The sequence below is a fragment of the Nicotiana tabacum genome, chromosome 16, assembly GCF_000715075.1.
Source record: "Nicotiana tabacum cultivar K326 chromosome 16, ASM71507v2, whole genome shotgun sequence".
In the NCBI taxonomy this organism is placed as follows: Eukaryota; Viridiplantae; Streptophyta; class Magnoliopsida; order Solanales; family Solanaceae; genus Nicotiana; species Nicotiana tabacum.
In genome coordinates this window covers 140,595,178-140,619,344 of record NC_134095.1, presented here as the reverse complement: position 1 = coordinate 140,619,344, position 24,167 = coordinate 140,595,178, and the positions used below count along the sequence as shown (strand labels likewise).

The 24,167-nt window shown below is 35.6% G+C and overlaps 2 protein-coding genes across 3 annotated transcripts; both read left to right on the top strand.

Annotated features, from left to right (window-relative positions):
• Positions 1-38: 38 nt before the first annotated feature.
• LOC107823476 (protein VAC14 homolog) lies at positions 39-15,150 on the top strand. Of its 2 annotated transcripts, XM_075233383.1 has the most exons (20): positions 39-365; positions 692-805; positions 1,664-1,729; positions 6,289-6,378; positions 6,459-6,578; positions 6,974-7,002; positions 7,117-7,259; positions 7,358-7,452; positions 7,824-7,910; positions 8,022-8,129; positions 8,267-8,358; positions 9,215-9,296; positions 9,963-10,028; positions 10,848-10,963; positions 11,073-11,193; positions 11,395-11,556; positions 11,668-11,796; positions 13,052-13,120; positions 13,725-14,009; positions 14,658-15,150. In XM_075233383.1, the coding sequence occupies exons 1-20, from the start codon at positions 270-272 to the stop codon at positions 14,664-14,666; spliced, it is 2,079 nt and encodes a 692-aa protein (XP_075089484.1). In that variant the 5' UTR covers positions 39-269; the 3' UTR covers positions 14,667-15,150. The 2 variants fall into 2 exon arrangements, with proteins under 2 accessions (XP_075089484.1, XP_075089485.1); XM_075233384.1 differs by lacking the exons at positions 6,289-6,378; positions 6,459-6,578.
• A 6,189-nt stretch (positions 15,151-21,339) lies between these two features.
• Positions 21,340-23,283, top strand: LOC107823477 (putative calcium-binding protein CML25). Its single transcript, XM_016650118.2, has 2 exons — positions 21,340-21,881; positions 22,816-23,283. The coding sequence occupies exons 1-2, from the start codon at positions 21,552-21,554 to the stop codon at positions 23,053-23,055; spliced, it is 570 nt and encodes a 189-aa protein (XP_016505604.1). The 5' UTR covers positions 21,340-21,551; the 3' UTR covers positions 23,056-23,283.
• The last annotated feature ends 884 nt before the right edge of the window (positions 23,284-24,167 follow it).

The following is a 24,167-nucleotide window of genomic DNA, read 5'->3' as shown; positions in this document are numbered from 1 at the left end:
AAAATTATTTATCTGTGGAGTATGAATAAGTTTAATTTAAAATAGAAAAAGAGAAAAAGGATATTCTAGTCTATTACAATTTTCAAAAGAAGACTTTTTTCCCTATAATCTTTCCCCGTAGATTTTCAAAAACCTTTCTTCAATCTTTCCCCTTGTCTCAATTTTGGATTTCATCAATCTTTCCCTCTTTTTTAAGATCTATTTTACTCACAACTTATCAGTCACCACAGTCATATACCTGTGTTTTTTTTTCCTCTTGAATTCTTGAAATGACTATCGCAGAAGCGTTATCTGTGATTCCAGCAGCTGTTTTGCGTAATCTGTCGGATAAGCTGTACGAGAAGCGCAAGAATGCTGCTTTAGAGGTATTTTTATCTGGGGTTTCTTGAATTTCTGCTTTCTTTTTTGTTTTTGTAATTTGGGTATTGTTCTATTCAATGTTTGGATTTTCCCCCCTTGATTTTTGGGATTTGGGTTTTTACTATTAAGAATTATTTACACAATCAGGTCACTTAAAAAGTAATAGCAGTTAACTGTATTAACACATTGATTTGTGACATAGAATAAATGATAACTAACCTTGTATTACAGTGATGTGTAAAAGTTCATTTCAATGTCATATAACTTAAATCCTTGTTTCCTTAGTTCAGGATTTTTCTGATATATTGATGTTTATTGGGTTTTTGTGTAGTTGGAAGGGATTATTAAGCAATTGACAGGTGCAGGTGATCATGACAAGATCACTTCTGTGATCAATTTGTTGACTCAGGAGTATACTTACTCACCTCAGGCTCATAACCGGAAAGTGCGTTTGAATTCTACTCTTACAGCTTGTTTTGTATCGTTTTGTACTGTATTCTATTGTAATAAATGTAGTGTGTTTGGTGTGACAGAAATTGTTATCCTTGATGAAATTTATTTTGTAAGTGTGGTTGCTTTTGTTTTTTGTGTAAAATGCTTTCTCCAAGAAAAATAATTTGCACCTAGAGGGAGGAGATGACTTCGTGTCCGCTGTAGCCTGTAGGAGTGGAAGCAGTGGTGGGAAACCAGAAATTTATATAAAGGGATTCAGAAAATATTAGAATATCATAATTGAGATTTTGAACTTGTGACTTTTAAACAACTATTTGAACCCCTTTACCACTACACTAAAATCTTTTCCTATGCGGGGATCCAACAATGTATAACCAAAACACGTCATTTTTATCCTATTTTCACATTATAATTTTTGACGACGGGGATCCAATTGAACCCCTTTCCCTCCTACTAGCTACACCTCTAGGCGGAAGTAATATTTCTTTACAAATATCACTATTTTTACTTATATCACTTGATCTAGTGACAGTTGTAAACATCCTCTTTACCTTCACAAGGTAGCAGTAAGGCTGCATACACACTACCCTCCCCAGATCCCACTTGTGGGATTACACCGGGTCTGTTATTGTCGTTGTTATTTAGTGACGGTTTTGTCAACCTTTAATAATACAAAACTTCACCAAACACTATTCACATACTCTATTTTCCATTATTTGATTATCATATGGTACCTACTTTATACCCAACCAAACACCGGGAAAAAAGTTTTCTTTGTAATATGAATTGACTATATTTTCTTTGTAATATGAATTGGTTATTTACTTTTTTTTGTTCAAATTATGTTCAGGGAGGATTGATAGGACTGGCTGCAGTAACTGTTGGTTTGACTTCAGAAGCAGCGCAGCACCTTGAGGTAGGGCGTTTACCTTGTGATCAACTTTGAAAGTTCCTATCAGTTTTCAGTTGTGGAAATGTGAGAATGTGCTCGAAACTTTTGGTATAGCAATGAGAAATGGTGAGGTTATTCCCCAAGGCTTTGGTCTAGTGAGAAGAGTGCAACGCGTGATGTGTGGATTAGACACACGTCGCGGATTCAAACCCTAAAGTAGACAAAAACCCGGTATTTAAGTGGAGAAGGTTAGATGGGCGGAGAGCTACCGAGTTCTGAACCGTGCGCCATTGTATCTCTGGAATTTCTCGACCCCACACAAAAAAAAAAAAATTAAGAGAGGATGTACTGAGGTTATTGGTGCCTAAGTCTGAATTATAGGTTGGTATTTTTAGAGAAAGTCATCTGCTATAAAACTGAGTATGTTGATGTTATGTCGTATTAAGGTGAATTTAAGGTCATGTATTTTAGTCCAACATCATCAAATGGTATTCCCTCGTCATCAACCACCCCCTCCCCGCAGCCAAAAAGAAAAAAGAGGATAATAGAGACAAATTAAAACGCAGAAGAAAGGAAAAAGAAAAGTATAAAGTTAGAAGATAAGATAAGGAAAAAGATGGCTGAAAGGATACCACTAATCATGACTGTGCTTTTTGACAAGATGAAGAATTGTTGATTTTGCATTTTCATTCAAATTAGGTGTAGGTGCTTTAACCGTCATTATTTTGTGCTCTAAAATGTCTGAAACTACTAGACCTGTAAAAGCTAGAATAACAGATGGTAAAAGAATGTTGCATCCGTTCATATAGTTTTTAGGAGAACATTGTCTCAAGAGTCCGTATCAGCCTTATATGATTGTCTTCATAAAAAAAAAGATTTACATGATTGTTTGTGAGCTCAAAAGCTTTGAGCTGAGTCAAAGCTCAAAGCTAATATATCAGCTACTATTATTGTTTAGTGCAACCCTCTTCTCAATTAACCCATGGGCGATGAGCCTTATTGCCATGTTGGCCTAATACTGAAATGTGACCTATTCCTACTTATGTTGCACCTAGTTTGAAATGTGACCTATTCCTACTTATGTTGCACCTAGTTTGAATGCTTAAGCTCGCTTCAACCGAGCCTTTAAAAATGCTGCTTAGATGCATAAATGTTATGAATTTGATGCCTTTGAGTTTGTCATCCATATCTTATTTATTATATGGAACTCTTATTGCCTTTTCTTATTTTCGATGGCCCTAGCTAATTCTTCCAAAGTTAATGTCAAAAGAGAGGAGAAAAAAATATAACAACATGCAAAAGGGCTCCTTATAAGAGTTTTTATACACGAAATAAAGAATGATATAACCATCAGGAATATATTTTTTATGATTCTCTTGGTTTTCAATGACGACATAATTATTAAGAATAACACAATCTTCTTTACACAATGTTCTTGCCACTAATGAGGTTTCTTGAAAAAACACCCAACACGGGTGTGTTAGTCATGAACTTGATTAAAGAACAAGTTTAAAACACACCCGCTATGTGTGCATTGGACATTAGATCAAAGCACACATGATGATTAACTCACAAGAATACTACATAAGAATATCGTGTAAAATATTCTCGATGATTTTCTTGACTTTTTGTTATTTGCCTTGGTGACGGATGCTTTGACATACCATATTCAAGGGGAGGTGCCATGATGTATGTTATTTGCTGATGACATAGTTCTAATTGACGAGACGAGGGCCGATGTTAACGAGAGATTGGAAGTTTGGAGACAGACTCTCGAGTCTAAGGGTTTCAAATTGAGCAGGTCTAAGACAGAGTACCTGGAGTGCAAGTTTAGCGCTGAGTCGAGGGAAGTAGACGGGGACGTGAGGCTTGGGTCACAAGTCATCCCCAAGAGAGATAGCTTCAAGTACCTTGGGTCGATGATTCAGGGGGACGGAGAGATCGACGAGGACGTCACTCACCGCATAGGGGCGGGCTGGATGAAATGGAGGCTTGCATCTGGAGTCTTGTGTGACAAGAAAGTACCACCGATACTCAAAGGTAAGTTTTATAGAGTTGTGGTTAGACCGACCATGTTGTATGGGGCAGAGTGTTGGCCGGTTAAGAACTCCCATATCCAGAGGATGAAAGTAGCAGAGATGCGGATGTTGAGGTGGATGTGCGGGCACACTAGGACAGACAAGATTAGGAATGAAGATATTCGGAAGAAGGTGGGCGTCGCCCCTGTGGATGACAAGATGCGGGAAGCGAGACTCAGATGGTTCGGGCACGTGCAGAGGAGAAGCCTTGATGCACCGGTGAGGAGGTGTGAGCGGTTGGCCGTGGTGGGTACGAGAAGAGGTAGAGGGAGACCTAAGAAGTATTTGGGAGAGGTGATCAGGCAGGACATGGTACGACTGCAGATTTCCGAGGACATGACCCTTGATAGGAAGGCCTGGAGGTCAAGCATTAGGGTTGTAGAATAGGGGTAGTTGAGCTCTCCTTACTTCATATCGGGGGTGAAGCGGGGTTGGATTAGGGTTGATCTTAGATGGCTTGCAGTTTATGTTGAACACACTATTCTTGTTGTTTATCTTAGCCCCGGGCCTTAGACTCTGGTTACTGTTATTGCATGTCATTCATCTTTTGGTTTTTATGCTTCTGTTACTATTATTGTTTCTACTGGAGTTACTAATGAATTCTCTTTTCTTGTTTTTTATTTTCGTCTTTGTGAGCCGAGGGTCTATCGGAAACAGCCTCTCTGCCCTATCGGGGCAGGGCTAAGGGTCTGCGTACACATTACCCTTCCCAGACCCCACTATGTGGGATTTACTGGGTAGTTGTTGTTGTTGTTGATTTTCTTGACTTTTTGCTCGTAAAATACTTAAAATACCTGTTATGACTTATGAGAACATTAAAGGGTTAATTCTTAGCAGCTTGGAACTTTTCTGGATGTGCGATATGCACCGTCTTTCCAATTTATTGTGCATCAAAAAGTAGCTTCTGTGGCACCAATAGAAGTTTCTTCATTACGTTTTTTCTTGCTGCTTTTCTGATTTTGTAACTTCTACAAAAATTTGTCCTGCTTCTTTGAAATTCTTTTGTAAATTACTTCTGGATTAAAGTAAATTTACATACCAACTGTAATACAGCTGAATTAGGTTTCCCAAAATGTGCAGTCATTGGATGTCTATTAAAGGCAAGAATTGATGCAGGAATAAGATAACAAGACGTAGCTGCTTATGCCTATTGACAAGCCCTCTTTTACTCTTGTCGAAGTGTGTGACCCTCATCTAAAAGTTTAAGTTGTTAGAGAGAACACACTTTTACTTACTTATATATGTCTTCAACACGCCCCCTCTTGTGCGGGCTTGGTTCTTTTTGATGAGCCAAGCACGTGAAAATTCTTTTTGATACTGGGTGGCGGTGAGACTCGAACCCAGGACTTCTGCCTGCTTTGATACCATGATAAATGGACTTAGAACCAAACTCAACCCCAAAAGTTAGCTCGTGAGGATTGCCAATGACCATATAAGGAGCCCAGGAACTCCACATCCCACTGATGTGGAACTCAACAACTCTTGCATTCTTTTGAAGTGGAATCCTTTTTCCAAAAATGGAGAAGCTCCTTTACACTTACATTTTCCTTCATATGAAAGACAAATTAATGCCCTATACCAAACTTTAGGTGCTAAAGTTCAACTACCTTTTAATGTTTGGTGGAAAGTTGATTTTGGAAGATATTCAGCCTCTAGGGGGATAGGTAAAGTTCCTAGGATATACTTTGGTGAGAAGTAGTGTTTCTGTTTCAAGCATAGATTGTTGAAATTCTTGAAAGAAGAGCTTCCCTTGGTCTGTTACTATAGCTGAACACAGATAATCGTGGTCACAGTTATAAAACAAAGAAGTTTCACAGGTTCCGGCTTTTGAAGTTTAGCTTCAATCATTTTCCCTTGATCTAAGTCAAAGTTTTGAGTAGGCCGCAGTTGGGAGAAGGATTTAGATGTGAGCTAGTGTGTATTACTCAGTTTGTCAATATGGGTAAACGACTGAATATCAATGGTTGCATTATCGTAGACTTTCTCCTCGAAGAAAAAGTAATGTGCATAAAGATGTGGGTTTGTCCACTATCTTGTTATTCATGTCTTTCTTTCCACAGGAGTAATCCTGTTTATTTGTTTTGTTCCAGAACTCCTTATCTCTTTGCAATTGTGATGCGTCTATGCTGTGACTAGAAAACTAAAATTGCGTGCCTTCTATTGTTCTGTATGCGACTTCAGTGCCTGGAATTGGAAAGGCTTTCAGTTCAGGTCTTTTAAGGATAATAAAGTTCCAGCTGGGCTCCCGAAAAAATGATGAAGAGAATAGAAACTTGTAAACTGTATTCATTTTACTTTTTGTTTCTCATATCTTCTTCCTTAACATCATATGTAGCTTTTACCTTTCTACTTATTCAGAGAACAAGTTATTTTATATATGGTTGCCCTGAAAAGGTTACTGATGTTGTCTCTGGGGCTGATATTATTTCGGGATGTTGCATTGCGGATTGTGCTATTTCCTTCTTTTTTTGTGTAACTTACCTCTCCTCTGAATTTGATGTCCAGCAAATTGTCCCACCAGTCTTGCACTCTTTTTCGCACCAAGACAGCAGAGTTCGTTATTATGCATGTGAAGCTTTGTACAACATAGCGAAGGTGAGAAAGATAAAGGAACCTGTACTACGCATGTTCTTTTGGGTCTTGCTGTTTGGACTTCATTTTTGCTATTTTTACAGGTTGTAAGGGGAGATTTTATCATATTCTTCAACCAGATCTTTGATGCTTTGTGTAAGCTTTCGGCTGACTCAGATCCCAATGTGCAAAGTGCTGCTCATCTTCTAGATAGACTTGTGAAGGTAATGCATCACTTCATTTGAATATTGTTAGAGAGGGAGGAGTATGTAAACGTCTAGAAACAAATGTGATTTTTAGATGATAAGGAAATCCAGTTGTTCGATATATCACAACAAGGAGGAGGATAGAAGGTGTTGCAGAGGGAAGGAGAGTCTAAAGATGATGATTGAGCGTTTGTTAGTTTCATAGGGAAGTTTAAATGGTGTAAATTTACTAATTTATGGTAGAAAAGGTGGGTGTCCTTCTCTTTCATTTCCTTATTCCCGATTCTTTTTACTTCCAGTACTTTATGGGAGAGCGAACGAGTTGCTTTAATCAAAAGATATGCACAGTTTTTGTATTTTGACTTATCAATTTTGAGTGATAACATTGTGCTACAACTTTTGTGGGGATGCAGGATATTGTCACAGAGAGTGAGCAATTCAGGTGAGTTTGGGTTGTTGGAACAAGTATCTTCATACTGGAATCAAATTTTAATTCTTTCTTGTTGCTGAGGTATTATTTGACAGCTTTGAATTGTGCATTTTATTTCTTATACAGCATTGAAGAATTTATTCCATTGTTGAGAGAACGAATGAATGTCCTCAATCCTCATGTCCGCCAATTTCTTGTTGGGTGGATCACAGTCTTAGACAGTGTTCCGGATATTGATATGCTCGGTTTTCTTCCTGATTTTCTTGATGGTAATTGCTTGTATTTCAATGTCAAACATTCTAGCTGTGCAACTCAATGTTATAAAATTGTAAACTCATGTGGTCTCTCTTGACTTGATGAAGTGCAGGATTATTTAATATGCTGAGTGATTCTAGCCATGAAATACGGCAACAGGCTGATTCTGCACTTTCAGAGTTTTTAGAAGAAATTAAGAATTCTCCAGTAAGATCTCTGTCATGTGTGTCATGTTAAACTTTATAATGACCTTGTGCTGAGCTCCCGTAGGAAAAAGTATTGTAAAACTTGTGCAACCCTTGCCTGCCTACTGGTATTGATGAGACGTCAGATAAAAGATATCTGAAAATATGTTTGTCTCTCAACTTGCTACTTGAATTTACCAATTTTTATTTAGTAACCGTGTTTAGCTTTCCATCTGTATAGAAGATGGTTGTCTTTAGCTCTGTTTTTGTATTTGCATCCTTTTGGAATAATAAGAATTCCTTATTGACAAAAATCTGGGAAAAAAAAATCTCAAAAGCTGATTTTGTTTGTCCTTTGTAAATTTTCTAACTCGAGGAATGCCACTCTTTAAGTCTGTAGATTATGGCCGCATGGCTGAAATACTAGTGCAAAGGGCAGGCTCGCAGGATGAATTTACTAGGCTGACTGCTATCACTTGGGTAAGTATGTTGATATGTATGTTGCTCGTGAACTATGTTATCCTGGTGTAAAGAATATGCTAGTATTTAACCTGTCAAATCTGTTTGAATAGACTATTTTGTGTTGTGCAGATAAATGAGTTTGTGAAACTTGGTGGAGATCAACTTGTCCCTTATTATGCTGACATTCTGGGAGCAATATTGCCTTGTATATCTGATAAAGAAGAAAAAATAAGAGTTGTAAGTGGAAATATTCCCATTTTTTTATTGTGCTCGTGTTTCTTTTCCTTGTTGTGCTGCCTTTTTCTTCACTGTTCTTACTTCTTTGTGTTCCTTCTTTGTCCATCGTTCTTACTTTTCTATTCTTCTGTGTTTAGGTTTCTCGTGAAACAAATGAAGAACTTCGTGGAAATGAGGCTGATCCAGCTGAAGGATTTGATGTAGGAGCAATCCTCTCCGTTGCTAGGAGGTATGATGTTACTTATTGAGGGATATTTTGCTGTTGAAGATTTTAAGAAGTTGCACTGTCTTGATACTACATTAAGGTCCCATCTCATTTGGATTCTGTAGCAACCGTAGACTTTTAGAAATGGTCATTAGGGTTTGGATGCTGGAGCCTCCAACTTCCAGCAATGCCTTGTAAAATGATTTATGGAACTAATGCTCCTTATGAGGGTGCTCATTTTTCTGGGTGTAGCTCATGATGCATGAATCTGCAAAAAGCAAATGCACTGCTTTAAAAAAAGAAGCAAATGCACTGCAGCAGATGTTTTTTGTTTGAATTTTTTTGCTTTGTACTGTAATTGGATAATTTGGGACCTGCTTTCAAATAAATTTGCGGTGTGACTGGTGATGCCAAAGACTATGAAAGAACTCTTGTGCTGCAGGATGAGTTACAATTGTAGAAACCCCGCTTGTGTGTGCTGGGTGATTCTGAAGGAGAGGAAGCTGAGATACTTGAGGGAATATACAGTTGTATATGTTTTGAAATATATATGCCTAACTCTATTAGCTCTGTGATGTAATTTTCACAATGAATATGAGGAAAATGGTATAATTCATTAGTTATATACAACAGTGAATGCTTCATAAATGGTTACTATCCTTCTTTACTGTCCAGACTATCTTGCTTATATTAATAAATTTTTTAATATATACAAATAAGCTTTTTCCCACTATAAAACTAATTTAATTAAAAATGAGATTGAATTATTTAAGAAAACCAAAACCTAACAGAGTTCGTGATAAGAATAATTATATTCAAGTTGCTATGTGTTACATGTAATTTGATTCTAGTTAACTTTGTGTCTCAATTTGTTTATCAGGCAGTTGTCTAGTGAATGGGAAGCAACACGTATTGAAGCATTACATTGGATGTGGACCCTGCTGAATAGACATCGGTCAGAGGTGAAGACCTAAAATTTAATGATGGCCACCTTCTTTATTCTTTTGCACAATGAGAATGCTCTCTCATTAGTTCATATGAGTAGATATCTAAAAACTACACTGGTTTACCAGTGGGGATAGGATACAGTAGTTTTATCTATTAATGTTGTGTGATGGAGCCAGAGTTGCTAAAAGTACTAGCTCATGTGTTGGTGGGATGCTTCCTCAATAACAAGGACATAAGGTATTGAAAAATGTTTTCTACAAGAGAGGTCACTAGTCATTTGAAACGTACAACTCTTTTATTTTTCACAATTTTGTATTTTTCACTTAGAAAGTAATTGAATCTGCATAGAATGAGTCATGAGCTTTACAATGAGAGAAGTATCGATTCCTTGCTCTTTGTGGTTGTCCCTTCACTCTCTCTCTCTCTCTCTCTCTCTCTCTCTCTGGGATGAGACAGAGGAGCTTTGCTTTATCAATTAAGTGTATACATTGCAAATTTGATTCAACTTCTAGAAGTAATTTTTTTATATTTGGTTTAGGAATAAGTTCATCGATAACACTCAGATTATGCAACATATCTTATTATCAGTCAATCAATATATGTTTTGTTGTTAACATTCTTATGGTTTCAGAACTATGATCTGATAAGTGAATGTTTATCTTTCTAATATTTTGAAACAGGTCTTGGTTTTTCTGAATGATGTCTTTGACACTCTCCTAAGGGCGCTGTCAGATTCCTCCGACGAGGTATCTCTTACTGTGTCACTTCTTTTTCATTGAGTTTGTCATGCTGGTTTGCTTTGATAGTTCTAGTAATTGTTCTAGCTTCTAGTCAACAAAGGTATATTCCAGAATATTTTATCTTGACGGAAAAATGTTGATGGGCAAGTGGTAATAGCCCATGTGTTTTTGTGGTAACATTGCGGTTGTGTTTTCCGGGCATTTGCTGACTTTCAAAGTTTCACTTAGATTTGTGTATGAGCTGCGGCCTTTGTGCGGTTCCCCCAGTGTTGTTTCTTGTCGAACTTTGGCTGTACTTCTTTCCTCTCCTGCCCTTTTCCCACCCTTTATGCCCTGCGATTTTCTTTCTCACCCTTTTCTGGAAACTTTCACAACTGTACATGACTCCCTCATTCTAATTTCTGGATCGTTCTTAACTTAAAGTTTAGTACTGTTGTAATGCTGGTAAATATTTGCTGCTTGCATGATACCTAAAAGTTGTCTAAACTGCATTTGTGCTATTTGGTGTTTGCTGATTCATTGCCACGAATATTCTCTTGTTTTGGAGGATGAGTGGTACGTGCAACTTATGCTTGACCCATAATAATCTGTCTTGAAATGGAAATGAACTTAAAGGTGGTATAAGATAATGGAGTAGAATTTTGATAGACACATTGTATCTCAGATTTCTTCTTGGCCCAAATTTTGTTTGAAATTGCTAAAATTATCTTTCTACCTTCAAGTTTAACTACTTGTCTCAACACATTCATTAATTGGGAAGGTGATCTTAGAGGGTGCTTCCTGTTATTTGTTTGTTCAGAGAGTCTTCTTTAAATTCTCTTCCAGGTAGTGCTCTTGGTGCTTGAGGTGCACGCATGCATAGCCGAAGATCCGCAACACTTCCGCCAGCTAGTTGTTTTCCTAGTTCACAGCTTTCAGCATGATCACTCACTTCTGGAGAAGTAAATGTTATGCTATATTCTTTTTTGGTTCTTGGGGGCAATTTATGGTGTCCTTTTGTTGTTTGATTTATTGAATAATTGGTATCTCAGTTTTCCAAATCCCTTTCAGACGTGGAGCTCTGATAATTCGACGGCTATGTGTCCTCCTAAATGCTGAAAGAGTTTACCGTGAACTGTCCACAATACTTGAAGGGGAATCAGATTTGGACTTTGCATCTGTGATGGTTCAGGTTGTACTTCTTGCCCATTTATCAGGAGAATATCCCTGTTTCCAATATATAGAATGAAAGTGGAACGACACAGAGCTCACACTTTGTTTTATTCGATTATATTGTATTGATATCACAGAACTGTCAACTGCGGCTCATGTTTAAAGTACGGTGCTTAATGTTGTCATTGCTGTAAGCTGAGTGTGCTGGTGTCTGTTTCAGGCCTTAAACTTGATTTTGCTTACTTCAACTGAGTTGTCCGACCTTCGGGATCATCTTAAAGGATCACTTATCAATGATGCCGGGAGAGACTTGTTTCTTTCTTTGTACGCATCGTGGTGCCATTCGCCAATGGCAATGATAAGTCTCTGCCTATTAGCTCAGGTAAGCTTGTATAGCCTGCAAGTTTTCCGGCATTTACTCATAGCTCTATCAAGCATTTTGTTCCCTTTGTTTCACAGTGAATATGAATAATCAGCTCTTTCTCTGTTACAGGCATATCAGCATGCAAGTTCTGTTATTCAGTCTTTGGTTGAAGAAGACATCAATGTGAAGTTCTTAGTGCAGCTACACAAGTTGATCCACCTTCTGGAGACTCCAACCTTTGCTTACCTTAGGCTGCAGGTGTTTTGAATTTCTCCTTTGTTGAAGTTTCAAACCTAGAATTTTGAATTCCTTTATCATTTGTGGTTCTTTATGATCTAGATATAAATAATATGTATGTTTTAATTCCTTTTGGCCGGGGGTTGTCCTGGAAGATGAAATCTAGCACCAGAGGATATATGCTTATCTCTTAAGCTGCAGATTGAAGGAAAAGGAAATACATTTTCTTTTCTTTTCATAGTACATCGTTCTAACATTTTGGCTCGTATAAAGCTCTTCTTTTTGTGTAACCGACCCCAACTTATTTGGAATTGGGATTGAAGTGTAGTTGTTTATTTGTAAAAGTGCTCTTCTTTGCATTTAGCGTATTCTTTGGAGTGCGCAACAAAGTCTTGCGAAAAGGCCAATCTCCATCTCGCATACATCTTAAGAAGGGAAACCAGATTGGAATTGATAAGCATTGTGTTATTGCCAAACTACCTAGATTATTCTGCTCGCTGCATCAATAGGAATCCTGTACTATATTCTGACATTGGTTTTAACAGACTTCAAATTAATTACCTCTCAATGGAGGGAAATAAAAATTGGAACAGAGGACGTGGGGGTGGGTGGGTGGGTGGGGGGTAGTGTTAGCTGAAACTTATATTTCATGATTTTATCCATACTTCCATAGTTGGACTTTTTCATTGTGCCTTTGTAAATTTCCAGCTTTTCCATGTCTTTTGGAGAGGCTGCAAACTTCTCATTGCTTGTTCTGAATACCCAATACTGATCTCTTTCAGTTAAAGTACGTTAAGTCCCTTTACTCTAGTGGTTTGTTGGTGCTCGAATCAAACCTTGTTATGAACTGCAAATACTAGGGTGCCATATTTGAAGGTTAACTCTTTCTCTAATATCTATTTCTGTTCTTGTGTTTCTACATGGAAGTAACCTTTGATTTCTTCAACTACTTGAAAAAAAAAGCAATTTATCGTCTTCCACTTTACCTTTTTTATGAAGTCCGTGGTATTTATATCCGTCCAAGACTGAATACGCCTATACGTTATAAGAGATTTAATGTAATTTAACTCCTAAAATTGGAATGTACTGCTAGCTATTTTACTTTCATTCAACAACTCCAAAATCTGAATATCTCCTAGGTGGCAGTATGAATCTTGTGTTGGTTTTCTAATAGTTCTTTTGTTCTCAATGTGATGTACAAGCAAGTTTATTGGGATTTTCTCTTTTTCACAAATAAGTTTCGTTAGGAGTATCTTAGTTGCTCTTCTTCTTGCAGCTTCTTGAACCTGGAAGATACATATGGTTGTTAAAAGCATTATATGGTCTACTGATGCTGTTACCGCAGGTATCTTATGAATTATTTTCTCCATTAATAAGCTGAGTTAAAGATTATTGCGACTGTTGTTATTGCGTCAACGGTCAACCACATCTCATTTGTGATGCATGCCTGGATAAGTTTGCAGTTGTTGGATTTGCTTCTGCAAGTTGAGTTTCTGTTGAATCATATGTTTAAGACTGTGGCAGAAGTCAATCACTGGGTCATGTTAGTAGTTCAATCCACTTATTAGTCTATTACTATATTCTGAAAGATAGTATGTCATGGCTATTTTCCAGCTTATACTTGAAATAATCACTCATGAGTTGTTTTTTAAATTTATCTTGAAAATAACGGTGGTGTTGGGGCACCTCGATTATTCCACCGGATATCTGCTAGCTCCTACCAACTTATGTACCACGTAACTCTTCCTTCCAAGATTTAGTGGAAGGGAAAATATCACCTAGTGTTTTTTGTGTTCTCTGGAATTTGTTCATAAGCTGGTTTTTATGTTAGTAATACAGTGAACTCTTTACAAAAGTTTATCCATTTGAGTTTTCCTGATTGTCACTCTTATATTAAGCTGCACATAAAGTTGTTTGCTAATATGGATATTCGTTATCAATTGATGTAGCAAAGTGCAGCCTTTAAGATTCTCCGTACTCGGTTGAAAACTGTTCCTTCGTACTCCTTCAAGGAAGAGCGACCTGTACGAACATCATCTGGGATTTCTTTTTTCAATGGGGGAGGTGGATCACAAATTTCAGAGGATGGCAACCCGAATGAGAATTCACATGATATGCATAATGGAATAAACTTTGGTTCGAGGCTGAAGCATTTTAAGCAAATTCAGCAGCAGCATCGTTTGCATTCAAAGTCAGAGACTCACTCACGTTTTAATTCTGCTTCCTCAATGAAGGTTCGTGTGCTACTTATTGTCTACTTATTTTTCTGATAATATTTTGGTTGCATATTAAACTCTGATGCTTGTTCAAAAGTTAACAAAAATACCTGAGGCTAGGCATGTCCTAGATGTAAAGGTATTTAGTTATTTTCGCCGCAATGCACTGCTTATCTGTCTATCTGGGTTGAGTATGGAGAAAAGAGTTCTTAGATATTTTGGGTACCAAATGCGGCAATGACGAAAGATGGGCATATTTGGCGTGGGTTGTGTAACTTGCGACAAACAAATGCTTTTAGTGGGGGTTGTATGTGCTTCATTTTTGTGAAGTTCCATATCTCAAATATATGTGTGTATATCTATTTTGATATTCGAGAAATGCCCGGCTAGCTTCTAGCCCAAGTCCAGTTGGCGCACAAGTTCAAAACTCTGGGGAGTATGGGTCAGCCCCTCTACCCTCCCTTCAACTTAAATTCCAGGCTGTCCATGGCAGGGTTCAAACCTGTGACATGCGTCTAACTCATACATCACATGCTCGTGATCCTCACCATTGAACCAAAGCCCTTGGATCCATATACCCTATTATATTGAATAGACCTTTATTTCTTTTCTAAAATCTGCTCTTTTTTCGCATTGGAATCTTAGCTTGAACCTATCTTAATTCAGGAGGTATAAAGACCAGAAGAATCAAAGCAATCTTGACGATCATCGCGTAGAGATGCAGAGCATGCGCAACTATGATTGTTTTCCCTGGCTCCTAAGAGAGGTTTCTTATACAGCAATCTTGATTTGCTTGCTTTTGATTTTTTGGAAGCACATCCAAGCTTTGTTAAGTTGTAAATTGTTATATACTTTTAGTTTGTTTTGTCAAAATTCACAAGGGTTGGGATGTACAAGGGGGGGGGGTATATTTTTAGCTTGGATATTTCCGAGCTACTTTATATTTAAATCTTTTAGAGAATACTTAAAGGTAAAATTTGTCCATGTGGTTATGTTATTTTTGTTGAATACCATATGGGCAATGAGGTAGATATGTAGGATATAAAAAGGTTCATAATTCTTCTGTAACAAATAAAGATTCATTTTGTGTGTTATGCTTTACTCTATTGAGGGCTGTATTCCTTGGACATGAATAATTCTCAAAGCTTGAGATTTGTGATATTTCCCATGTTTTCGTTGAAGTAGTAATAAATTAGCGTGGATATGTTGATCCTAAAGAGTGTCTTATTTGTACCTCAAGAATTCTTTTCTTGCAAGGAAATAAATTCTGATATTATCTCCAAAAAGAAATTTAAAACAAGGGAAATTGGCTCGTGGAAAGCGTTTCCGACGAGCCAATTCCGATGGTACGTTCATCAGAAATTCAATGTAAGTATTTATATATATATATATAAAGGAGGGAATGGAGGAGTGATGTGGCACCTCTCATCAGCTAGCAATGCTATTTATCTTTTTTGTCCTTTTTTTGCTTTTTTTCTTATTTAAAAAATCCAACAGTCTCTTAATAAACAATAAGATATGCATTGATTTTTTACAGCGGTTTCTAAACAGACACTAACCGTTCCTTTCTATTACAAGTCTAATTATTCAAATATTTCCTCTTCTCCTATTTATTATTATACACCCTATTTAATTTAAAGTCTTTATTGTAAGTGATCCTGTAGAAGTTTTAATTTAATTTAGGGTCACAACCGGTTAAGCTATAAAATGGCAAAGTCCCTATCTGTATCCACAATAATCTATTCCAGAAGTCCCTAACGCAACACTTTGTTTTTCTTCTGCAAATTTTACTGTTCCTTTTTATCGGCAACACTCTTGGTTTAACAGGTTACAATATTTGCAGCCTGGTTCTTAGATACGCAATACGCATGCATAACTTGATTTACAACTCTTGAGAATTAAGAACATAACCAGATTGAGGAGTCAAATCTGATGCCAATATTGGTAAATCAACCTTCTTATAATTATGTTATTTCTATTGCTTTAATCTTACAAATGGGAGCCTCTGTAGACTCCTATATTTTTCTTAATTTATCATATATTATAGACAATTCATATTATGATAAAGCCACATATACTTTATATCATATTAATTATTTTATGCACTTTCTTGGCTAAATATGCCCATAGCAGTTGTCTTTAAACTGAAAAATACTACTTATCATAATTTGTGAAACTTTTAACATGAAAAAGAGTATCCAAAACTGCACTTATGTATCACAACAATTACAAAGAAATATATCGCTAAATTGACATTATTTGGTCATCGATCGGACACTGTGGGCTGTGGCAATTGACCTAAACCTGTTATGGATTTTTGTTGAACAAATATGAAGTTACTTCACATGTTTGCGATGTCATGAATGCAGGTATTACCTTTGGAAATTTTATTGTCAACTCCAATACTGAAATCAAGATTACAGGAGCTCTCAAATCGGTCATAGTATGCTCATTCAAGACTTTGGAGTATTATTTCGTTCAATTGAATTGTTAAATTGTTGTAACATCATTTTGTTGGTATTATATAATAGCAAATAGCACATCAAGGGTACATTAATAATTTGTTCTTCTTTAGTTGTTCATTTATACTTCTTTTATCTTAATTGATTATCTAATTCAGACCTCATTTCGACTAATGAAGTTCTTGAGAACAAGTATACTGTAGTTGGAAGGTCTAAATTGTTCATCGACAGAAAAATAAAATAAAAGATGCTCAAATACCCAAAAGAACGGAAGTCAACCTTGAGAAGGTAATTATATTAGTGACCAATTGATAGCGTTATTACTAGAAGATAGATAGATAGAGTATTAATCAAACACTACTACTACTTCTGCTATAATTCATGCAAGGGCACATATTTTCTATATTCTATTTTATGCTACGTTCTGGTCATTTCAATTCTTTAGTGTTTGGATTATTAATATCTTAATTTATTTTGCAAAAAGCCTAATTTTTGTAGATGTTTAAATAAGTTTTGAGCTCTAAATTTGATAAGATCTTTAAGATCGGGCGAAGCGCGAATAAATTAACTAGTTAGTGTATATAATTTAAACTCGTGGTAAAATATTGTCTATGGCCAAACGGGCTTCCGAAAATGGATGTGAGAAAGTGAAGTGAACAAGCTAACATACCCTTTGAACATAGGATGATGGCATCAAATATGGAAGAACAGTAAGATATTCAATCATCTGCTTCCTAATTGAAAAATAGTCATCGTTTGCGAAGTTATTGAAAAATAGCCACTATTTTGCTAAAATACGGAAAGTTCCAGCATAATATACTGGATTGTGGAGCTTCTGCGTATAAATTTCTAGCATATTATGTTGGAACTTCAGCACACGGAAAGTTCCTCATGCGTATAAACGTCCGGAAAATACTTACCCACACCGGGTATTTACACCAAACTATATTAACTCATCATGGTTAGTTAATTTAATTAGATGAGAATGTATATAACTTACCATGGTTAAATAATTGAAGTCCATATACAAAACAAATGCCATGTATTTATTGGTTTGGTGTACACACCCGGTGCGGGTAAGTTTTTACCCGTCCGACATATTATGTTGGAACTTCAACACATTATGAACTTCTAGCACATTATGCTGGAATCTCATATCTAAAAAAAATTCGAACTCCGGCATATTCTGCTGGAATTTTTCCTAATTTTTAAGTGTGTTTTTGTTCAGATTTTATCTTTACATGAAAAAGTGACTAAATTTCGATTACTTTTGAAACTGTAAAAATTTTTAATTACCAATTATAAATCTGGTTATTTCTAATTTCTCCTTTTTTTTAGTCAAAATACTACTGAAAGATAATTTTTTATTAATTCATCAAAGTTTTGTCATAGAGTAGAAAGGAAATTAGCAAGTCCATTAGCAGTAGCAAAGACTATAATTGCAATATACTTTGCTCTGATATTGTTATGAGTTATGACTTTGCTTGTGTATTTCTTGGATCTATTCCTGAAGAAAACATTAACGAAATTGTAAATCCCACGTATTATAGAACTCGCCATTTTTTCATAAAAATTATAGACTTTTAGGGGGTAAAGATTAGCAATTATATTAATTTTCATAAATTTACTCCAATCTATTTGCGTGGGAACTTTTTCTTAAGTTAGAAAGTTTCCACTGATATCTCGCGTTTGGCTAGTTAGTAAAAGATAATTGAAGGGAGGTAACATGAATCTGGTTCCCAGGGAAGGTGTCTGATTTGTAGGGGGAACATGCTCGGAATCTGGGGGCGAATATCAATTTTGAGTTTGTCATCGTCAAAAAAGGGGATTGATAAGTTATGCATAATGATTTTGATGATTTGTCAAACTTTATTGAGGAACCAGATAGAAACTTGATACAATCGGTTCCTTTGCGCCTGCTGTGATATGCTTCCTTGTCTGGCCAAATGTCCTCGAGCAACCAGATAGGGAAATAGATAAGGGAACAGATAGGTCTAGTTCCCCAACTGTCGTACAATCAACTCTACGGTTATAAAAGTTGTTTCACTGTACCAATTGGCAGCAGTGCAAAGGCCAAACCAAAAGGTGTAATGTCCCTATCTCTTCACACATTCTCATTTATAAACAACATATACAAAGGTTGGCCTAACACTAGATAATCTAAAAAACCTATCATCTCAAGTGCCAACCACCGCTATTTCCTCCTCCAGGTGCCCTCAAGAATAAAGATGCTACAAACCAAGGACCAGATTCCAACACTGAAGATGTCTTAAGTCCTCAAATTTGTTGTGTCTTTGTCTTTTGTTCTTTACTTGTATTTCTACACGGCTTTCTAGAAGTATTTTGTAGGACATCATTTAACCATTATTGTTTTGGTTGTTTGCCTAGAGTTAGTCAAGAGTGTTGCTTTGTAATAGAGTTATTACAAGGGCTTGCAATAGAGTTATTGTAAATCACTGTCAAATTACTTACCAGATCCTTTTCAATGAGATATCTCAGAGTGGATATAGCTAAATTCTGTAGTGTTGGCTATTGTCAATGAAATTCAGATGCTTCAGTACTTGCAAGATTATGCAAGAAAAGAGTCACTCCGTCCCCTAACCACCACCCTCTATTTCATGGGAGGATAGTAACATCTTGTGGTGCAAAAAGAGTTGGTCATTCAGACATTCCTTTAAATTAACAAGAAAAATAAAATAAAATCCAAACACTTAAAGATATTCAACATGAATATTACAAAGCTAGAAGAAGCAGGCATAAGTTAAGTGGTGTGCATGCTTTGAAAGCATCTTATCAGATTAGTATTTTCCATCTCCTGAATTGCTATTTCAAATTCAAATAATTCATTACAGAGTTGACCGACCACATGACTTCAATTTTTAAAAAAGGAAACTTCAATTTATTCACGATGCTGATAGTACACACAAACAAATACTTTTTGAAGTATGGAAGGTAGTTGAACATTTTTTGCTCCTCCATGGCATATCCAAGTAGTAGCACACTTCACTATGATCCAGTTGTGCCATATGCCCTCTTCTAATGTCAATAATCTCAACATCTGCACTCGTATAAGCCCAATACATTGGAGCCACTGTGCTATTGATAAAGCTGCCAAAAAAACGAACAAAAATTATAAATTAAAAACAATAAAAAATACAGCCAAAAATAGCAAGGAAAAAGTAAAACATCTTATGTTCAACCAAATTCCTCCGATGGTGACTAGACGTAAAAATTTCAGAATAAATAAAGCAATCAATAAAAAGTTGAAATTATGTATTCGATTCCATTCTCTAAATTGATATTCTTTAGTTTTGGTGTAGTCGCGCAACTTTACAGTACAGTTGCACTGACGCTAAAATTCTTTGTTATTTTGCAGCGCACAACTACATTAATATTTCAACAGAAATTAACTTACATCATGTTTTATTATACACACTCTTCAACAATTAGTTACTAACAAAGAGGTTAGGGAAGGAAAGGCTTAAGTGCCAAGAAACGATCAACATAGCATATTTAACCAAAACGCAATCACGCTAATCAACAAGTTGTACACAATGTATTCGCAATACTCCTAAGTTAAATATTTAGAATTTATTTATATTGCTACCATTATTTTAAGTTAACAAAATATTAGTTATGTGTTTGCAATAAATTAATTTGGATCTTGTAATTAAATTTTTTATTTATTAATAAAAAGATTTGAATAGTTTAATTCAAAGTCCTAAAATATTCGACAAAGTTCTACTAATAACCTAGGATACGAGTTTCACACATTACTTTATATTCTTTATCTTAACGAAAAATTAGTACTAGTAGTTATTTAATAATCATGTCAATAAGGATAAAATAAAAAGACTAAGATAAAATAATTTTCAAAAATGTGCTATCCGTCGTTTTGACATAAATCAAAAGAAAATGGCACAAAAAATGGAACAGCTGTGGATGCTATTTTTTTTGTGTATGAAGAAGAGATACTCAATTTATAGAAGTTTAAATTTTTTTCTCCAAAAAAGGATCTGCTAAATATGGAAGAAATTTATATTTTCCTTTTCGAAAAAGTAAAATTATGGTAAACTATTTTTTTTCTTCATAAAAGTAAAATTCAAATATGAAAAGAAAATCAAGATAAAATCTTAACAAATGCAACAAGTTTGTCTCCTAACTTCTTCTACATGTATTTCGAATAGTAATAAAATCTACCACCCAGTGTTCCAAATTGGATAGGTGGGCTAGATATGATAAGTTTGGAGGCAAATTTAGAAATTATTTAATGATATTGATTTCTTTCATTTTTATAATTCTAAACTATGAAAACTTCCCCAATTGTCTTCAGGTTATTGGATATACAGATGTTTTTTTTTCTAAAAAAATCATAAATGAAACCAAGGCATAAATGGTTAAGGATTTAAGGGTATGGTTCAGAAAGTAAAACTACAAAAAGGTTAATTTGTCAAAATATTGAAATAAGTGAAACAGATCTCATCCTTTCTCTTGTTTTTTTCTTTCTAGAAATAGATCTCATCCTCTAATCCGTATTTTAAGGAATCAGTTAAAATAATATTCATGTATCTTTACAGATAAATTTTTAACAAAACATTATCAATTTGATTTACCATAATGAATTTAAACGTTATAAAAGCTCAATCAAAATTACTTCTTTAAACAATATATTAAAGTCTAGACAAATAAATCGCTATAAAATCATTGGGTAACAAATAAGAAATAAAAAATTAATATTTCCTTTAAATAGTTGAAAAAAATGGGATTATGTTCCACTTGTAGCCTTTAAATTACAGTCAATCCATATTTTTTGTCCGCATTGTACGGACAACGTAGTCCTTGTCGTGCATGCACGTAACATTCCTAATATACCAAAAACATTCACCAAAATCTCAACTTCTAATTCTAAAAGGTCTCTAAAACAAACATAAATTTGAAATATTCTTTTAAGATCCCTAATTATCTCTCTCTCTCTCAATTCTCTATCTAATCTTCTTGAAAAAAAACATTCCCACAAACTCATTCTTCCTCATTCTCATCGTACCCTTTTCTTGTTTCATTCATTCAATTCATTGATTTGTTCAAATTCAATCTTGATATGGAATTGAAATCTCTGTTCAAAATCAAGAAAAAGCGCGTAGCGAAGGCGAATAACAACGATCCAACGCCAGTGATTTCTAGGTCATCGTCGATTAATGCACGTGCTAGAATCGAAGAGGAATTAGAACAGGTGTTCAAGAAATTCGACGTGAATGGCGACGGGAAAATCTGCTCGTCGGAGTTAGGGTCGATAATGGCCAGCCTCGGCAACGCCGCGACGGAGGAGGAGCTGCTCAACATGATCCGTGAAGTTGACGCCGACGGCGATGGATTCATCGATTTGCAGGAATTCATTGAGCTTAATACAAAGGATGTCGATTCCGATGAGGTACCCCGATTCATTGATTTGTTTGGCATTTTTTTGTACGTTACAAAAAAAAAAAAAAAAGACACATTTTTATAATTTGGAACTATTTGATCTTTATATATTTTTAATTTGTTCTTGTTACGATCTTCACCTGATAAACAGAGTACTGTATTTAATTTTACGTGGCATTCTTAACTTGTTAAGAAAATAAGATACATTCCGAAAACTTTTAACTTTAAAGTCTTATTTTATAATTAACGACATGTTCTTTTTGCCACATAAAACAAGTTTAAGACTAAAAAAATACTAAGAAGCTCTTAGTATAATGCAAAAATCTTTTTTTTATATCTTGAATTCCGTGCATAATCGAACACCACCATATAAAATAAAATAGAGAATTCATATAATTGACTAGTCGCACAACCAGGTTCTATTCCACTCCTTCTAAGTAATGGCGATGTAAAAGGCTTATCATGTAAATAAAAAAAAATTCTTATGTATCTACACTAAGAGCGAGAACTCGAGGCTAGTGGCGGAGCTTTTAATGTATATATATTATTCGTTGATTCTCTTAATTTTCTTTGTGGCTTTATTTTATTATATATTTTGATCCCTTTAGTAAAAATTCTGTCTCCACCCTCGCTCAAGGAGGCGAAAAAGGTGTTATGTTATTTAACATATCTGTCAAAATGTCTTTAAATTTTAAGTACCGGGCATCAACATAACTTCACTAAGAGACAAACAAGAATCCTCTAATTGCAAATATACAACAAAAAAATTCAACTTAATCCCATAAGTGGAGTCTGAAAAGGATAATGTGTATGCAAATCTTACCCCTACTTTATGAAAATAGAGAGGTTGTTTCCGATAATTACAAATATACAAATATACGAAATAGAAAATTAGTCTAAATGAAAAAATATTGTAATAACTCTCACTGTTCTTTGTTTTTAAGGTACTGGAAAACCTTAAGGACGCATTCTCGGTGTTTGACATGGACAAGAACGGTTCCATCTCGGCCGAGGAGCTGCAAACCGTCCTCCGCAGCCTCGGGGAGGATTGCTCGTTGGCGGAATGCCGGAAAATGATTAGCGGCGTGGATTGCGACGGCGATGGAATGATTAACTTCGAGGAGTTTAAGGTTATGATGATTAAAGGTTCTCGCTTTGACGTAACGGATGCCAGGATTATGTAAATTTAGGTTCTTTTCTGAATGTTCTAATTTCATTTCTTTAATTCAAGAAATAGGGTTTCAAACTCTATTTAGAACCCAAAAAAAAGGATGATTTTAGGTGTTTTTTTACCCTTTATTTTTAATATCTTTTGGATAAATCTTTTTATAATTTCAAGTAATGAATTATGATCAAATGGATCAGCGGATTTAGAGGATTCTTAGCATATTAATGAAATTCCATTTTATGAATATTATTGTGTTTGTTGAGAATTGGAAAGGTAATTATTTGTATTTGTATTGTTAGTTAATTCTTAGCATATTGGCATATATGTTAAGATTTCTTAGCATATTCGAATTGGATTTAGAGAATTCTTAGCGTATTGAATTGGAGTTAGAGAATTCCTAGCATATTTGAATTGGATTTAGAGAATTCTTAGCATATTGGAATTGGATTTAGAGAATTCTTAGCGTATCGAATTATTAGCAAATCAGTGAAATTCTTACATGCACTTTTTGTAACTTTTGGTATGTATTTCGACCGTGAGGTTTGCATATGATGATCATGAACAACAACAATCCAGTATAATTTTACGTGTGGGGTCTAGGGAGGGTAGTGTATATGCAGACCTTACCCATACTCTGGAGGATAGAGAAGCTATTTCCGAAAGACCCTCGACACAAGGAGAAGAAAAAGAGGCAATGAAACAGTAACAACAACATACGCCAGAAAGACAATGCCAACAACCTAAGAATCAAAAAATAAATGGAAAAGGCAATATGAATAATCAGAACAACGGAAAGGTATTAGGCAACCAGAGCACATAAAAAATACGAACACAATAAGTACCACTATCAAACTAAAGCAAAACACAAACAACTATCCTAACACCCTCAACGGGGAAGAAAAGCGCTCCACTACTTACTAACCTACGACCTTAATACTCGCCCTCCAAACCTTCCTATCTAAGGTCATGTCCTCGGTGAGCTGGAGTCGCGCAATGTCCTACCTGATCACCTCTCCCCAATATTTCTTATGCTTCCCTTTACCTCTTCTCATACCTGGCAAGACCAACCGCTCGGACCTCCTAGCCGGGGCGTCAAGGCTTCTCCTCCGCATATGCCCGAACCAACTA

What these genes read in the sequence shown, in the direction of transcription:
- LOC107823476 (XM_075233383.1), top strand. Translation starts at nt 270, where the DNA reads ATGACTATCGCAGAAGCGTTATCTGTGATTCCAGCAGCTGTTTTGCGT. An exon ending in TGTCAGATTCCTCCGACGAG is followed by an intron (nt 10,029 to 10,847) that starts GTATCTCTTACT and finishes ATTCTCTTCCAG; the next exon opens with GTAGTGCTCTTGGTGCTTGA. An exon ending in GTCTCTGCCTATTAGCTCAG is followed by an intron (nt 11,557 to 11,667) that starts GTAAGCTTGTAT and finishes TCTCTGTTACAG; the next exon opens with GCATATCAGCATGCAAGTTC.
- LOC107823477 (XM_016650118.2), top strand. Translation starts at nt 21,552, where the DNA reads ATGGAATTGAAATCTCTGTTCAAAATCAAGAAAAAGCGCGTAGCGAAG. An exon ending in AGGATGTCGATTCCGATGAG is followed by an intron (nt 21,882 to 22,815) that starts GTACCCCGATTC and finishes TTTGTTTTTAAG; the next exon opens with GTACTGGAAAACCTTAAGGA.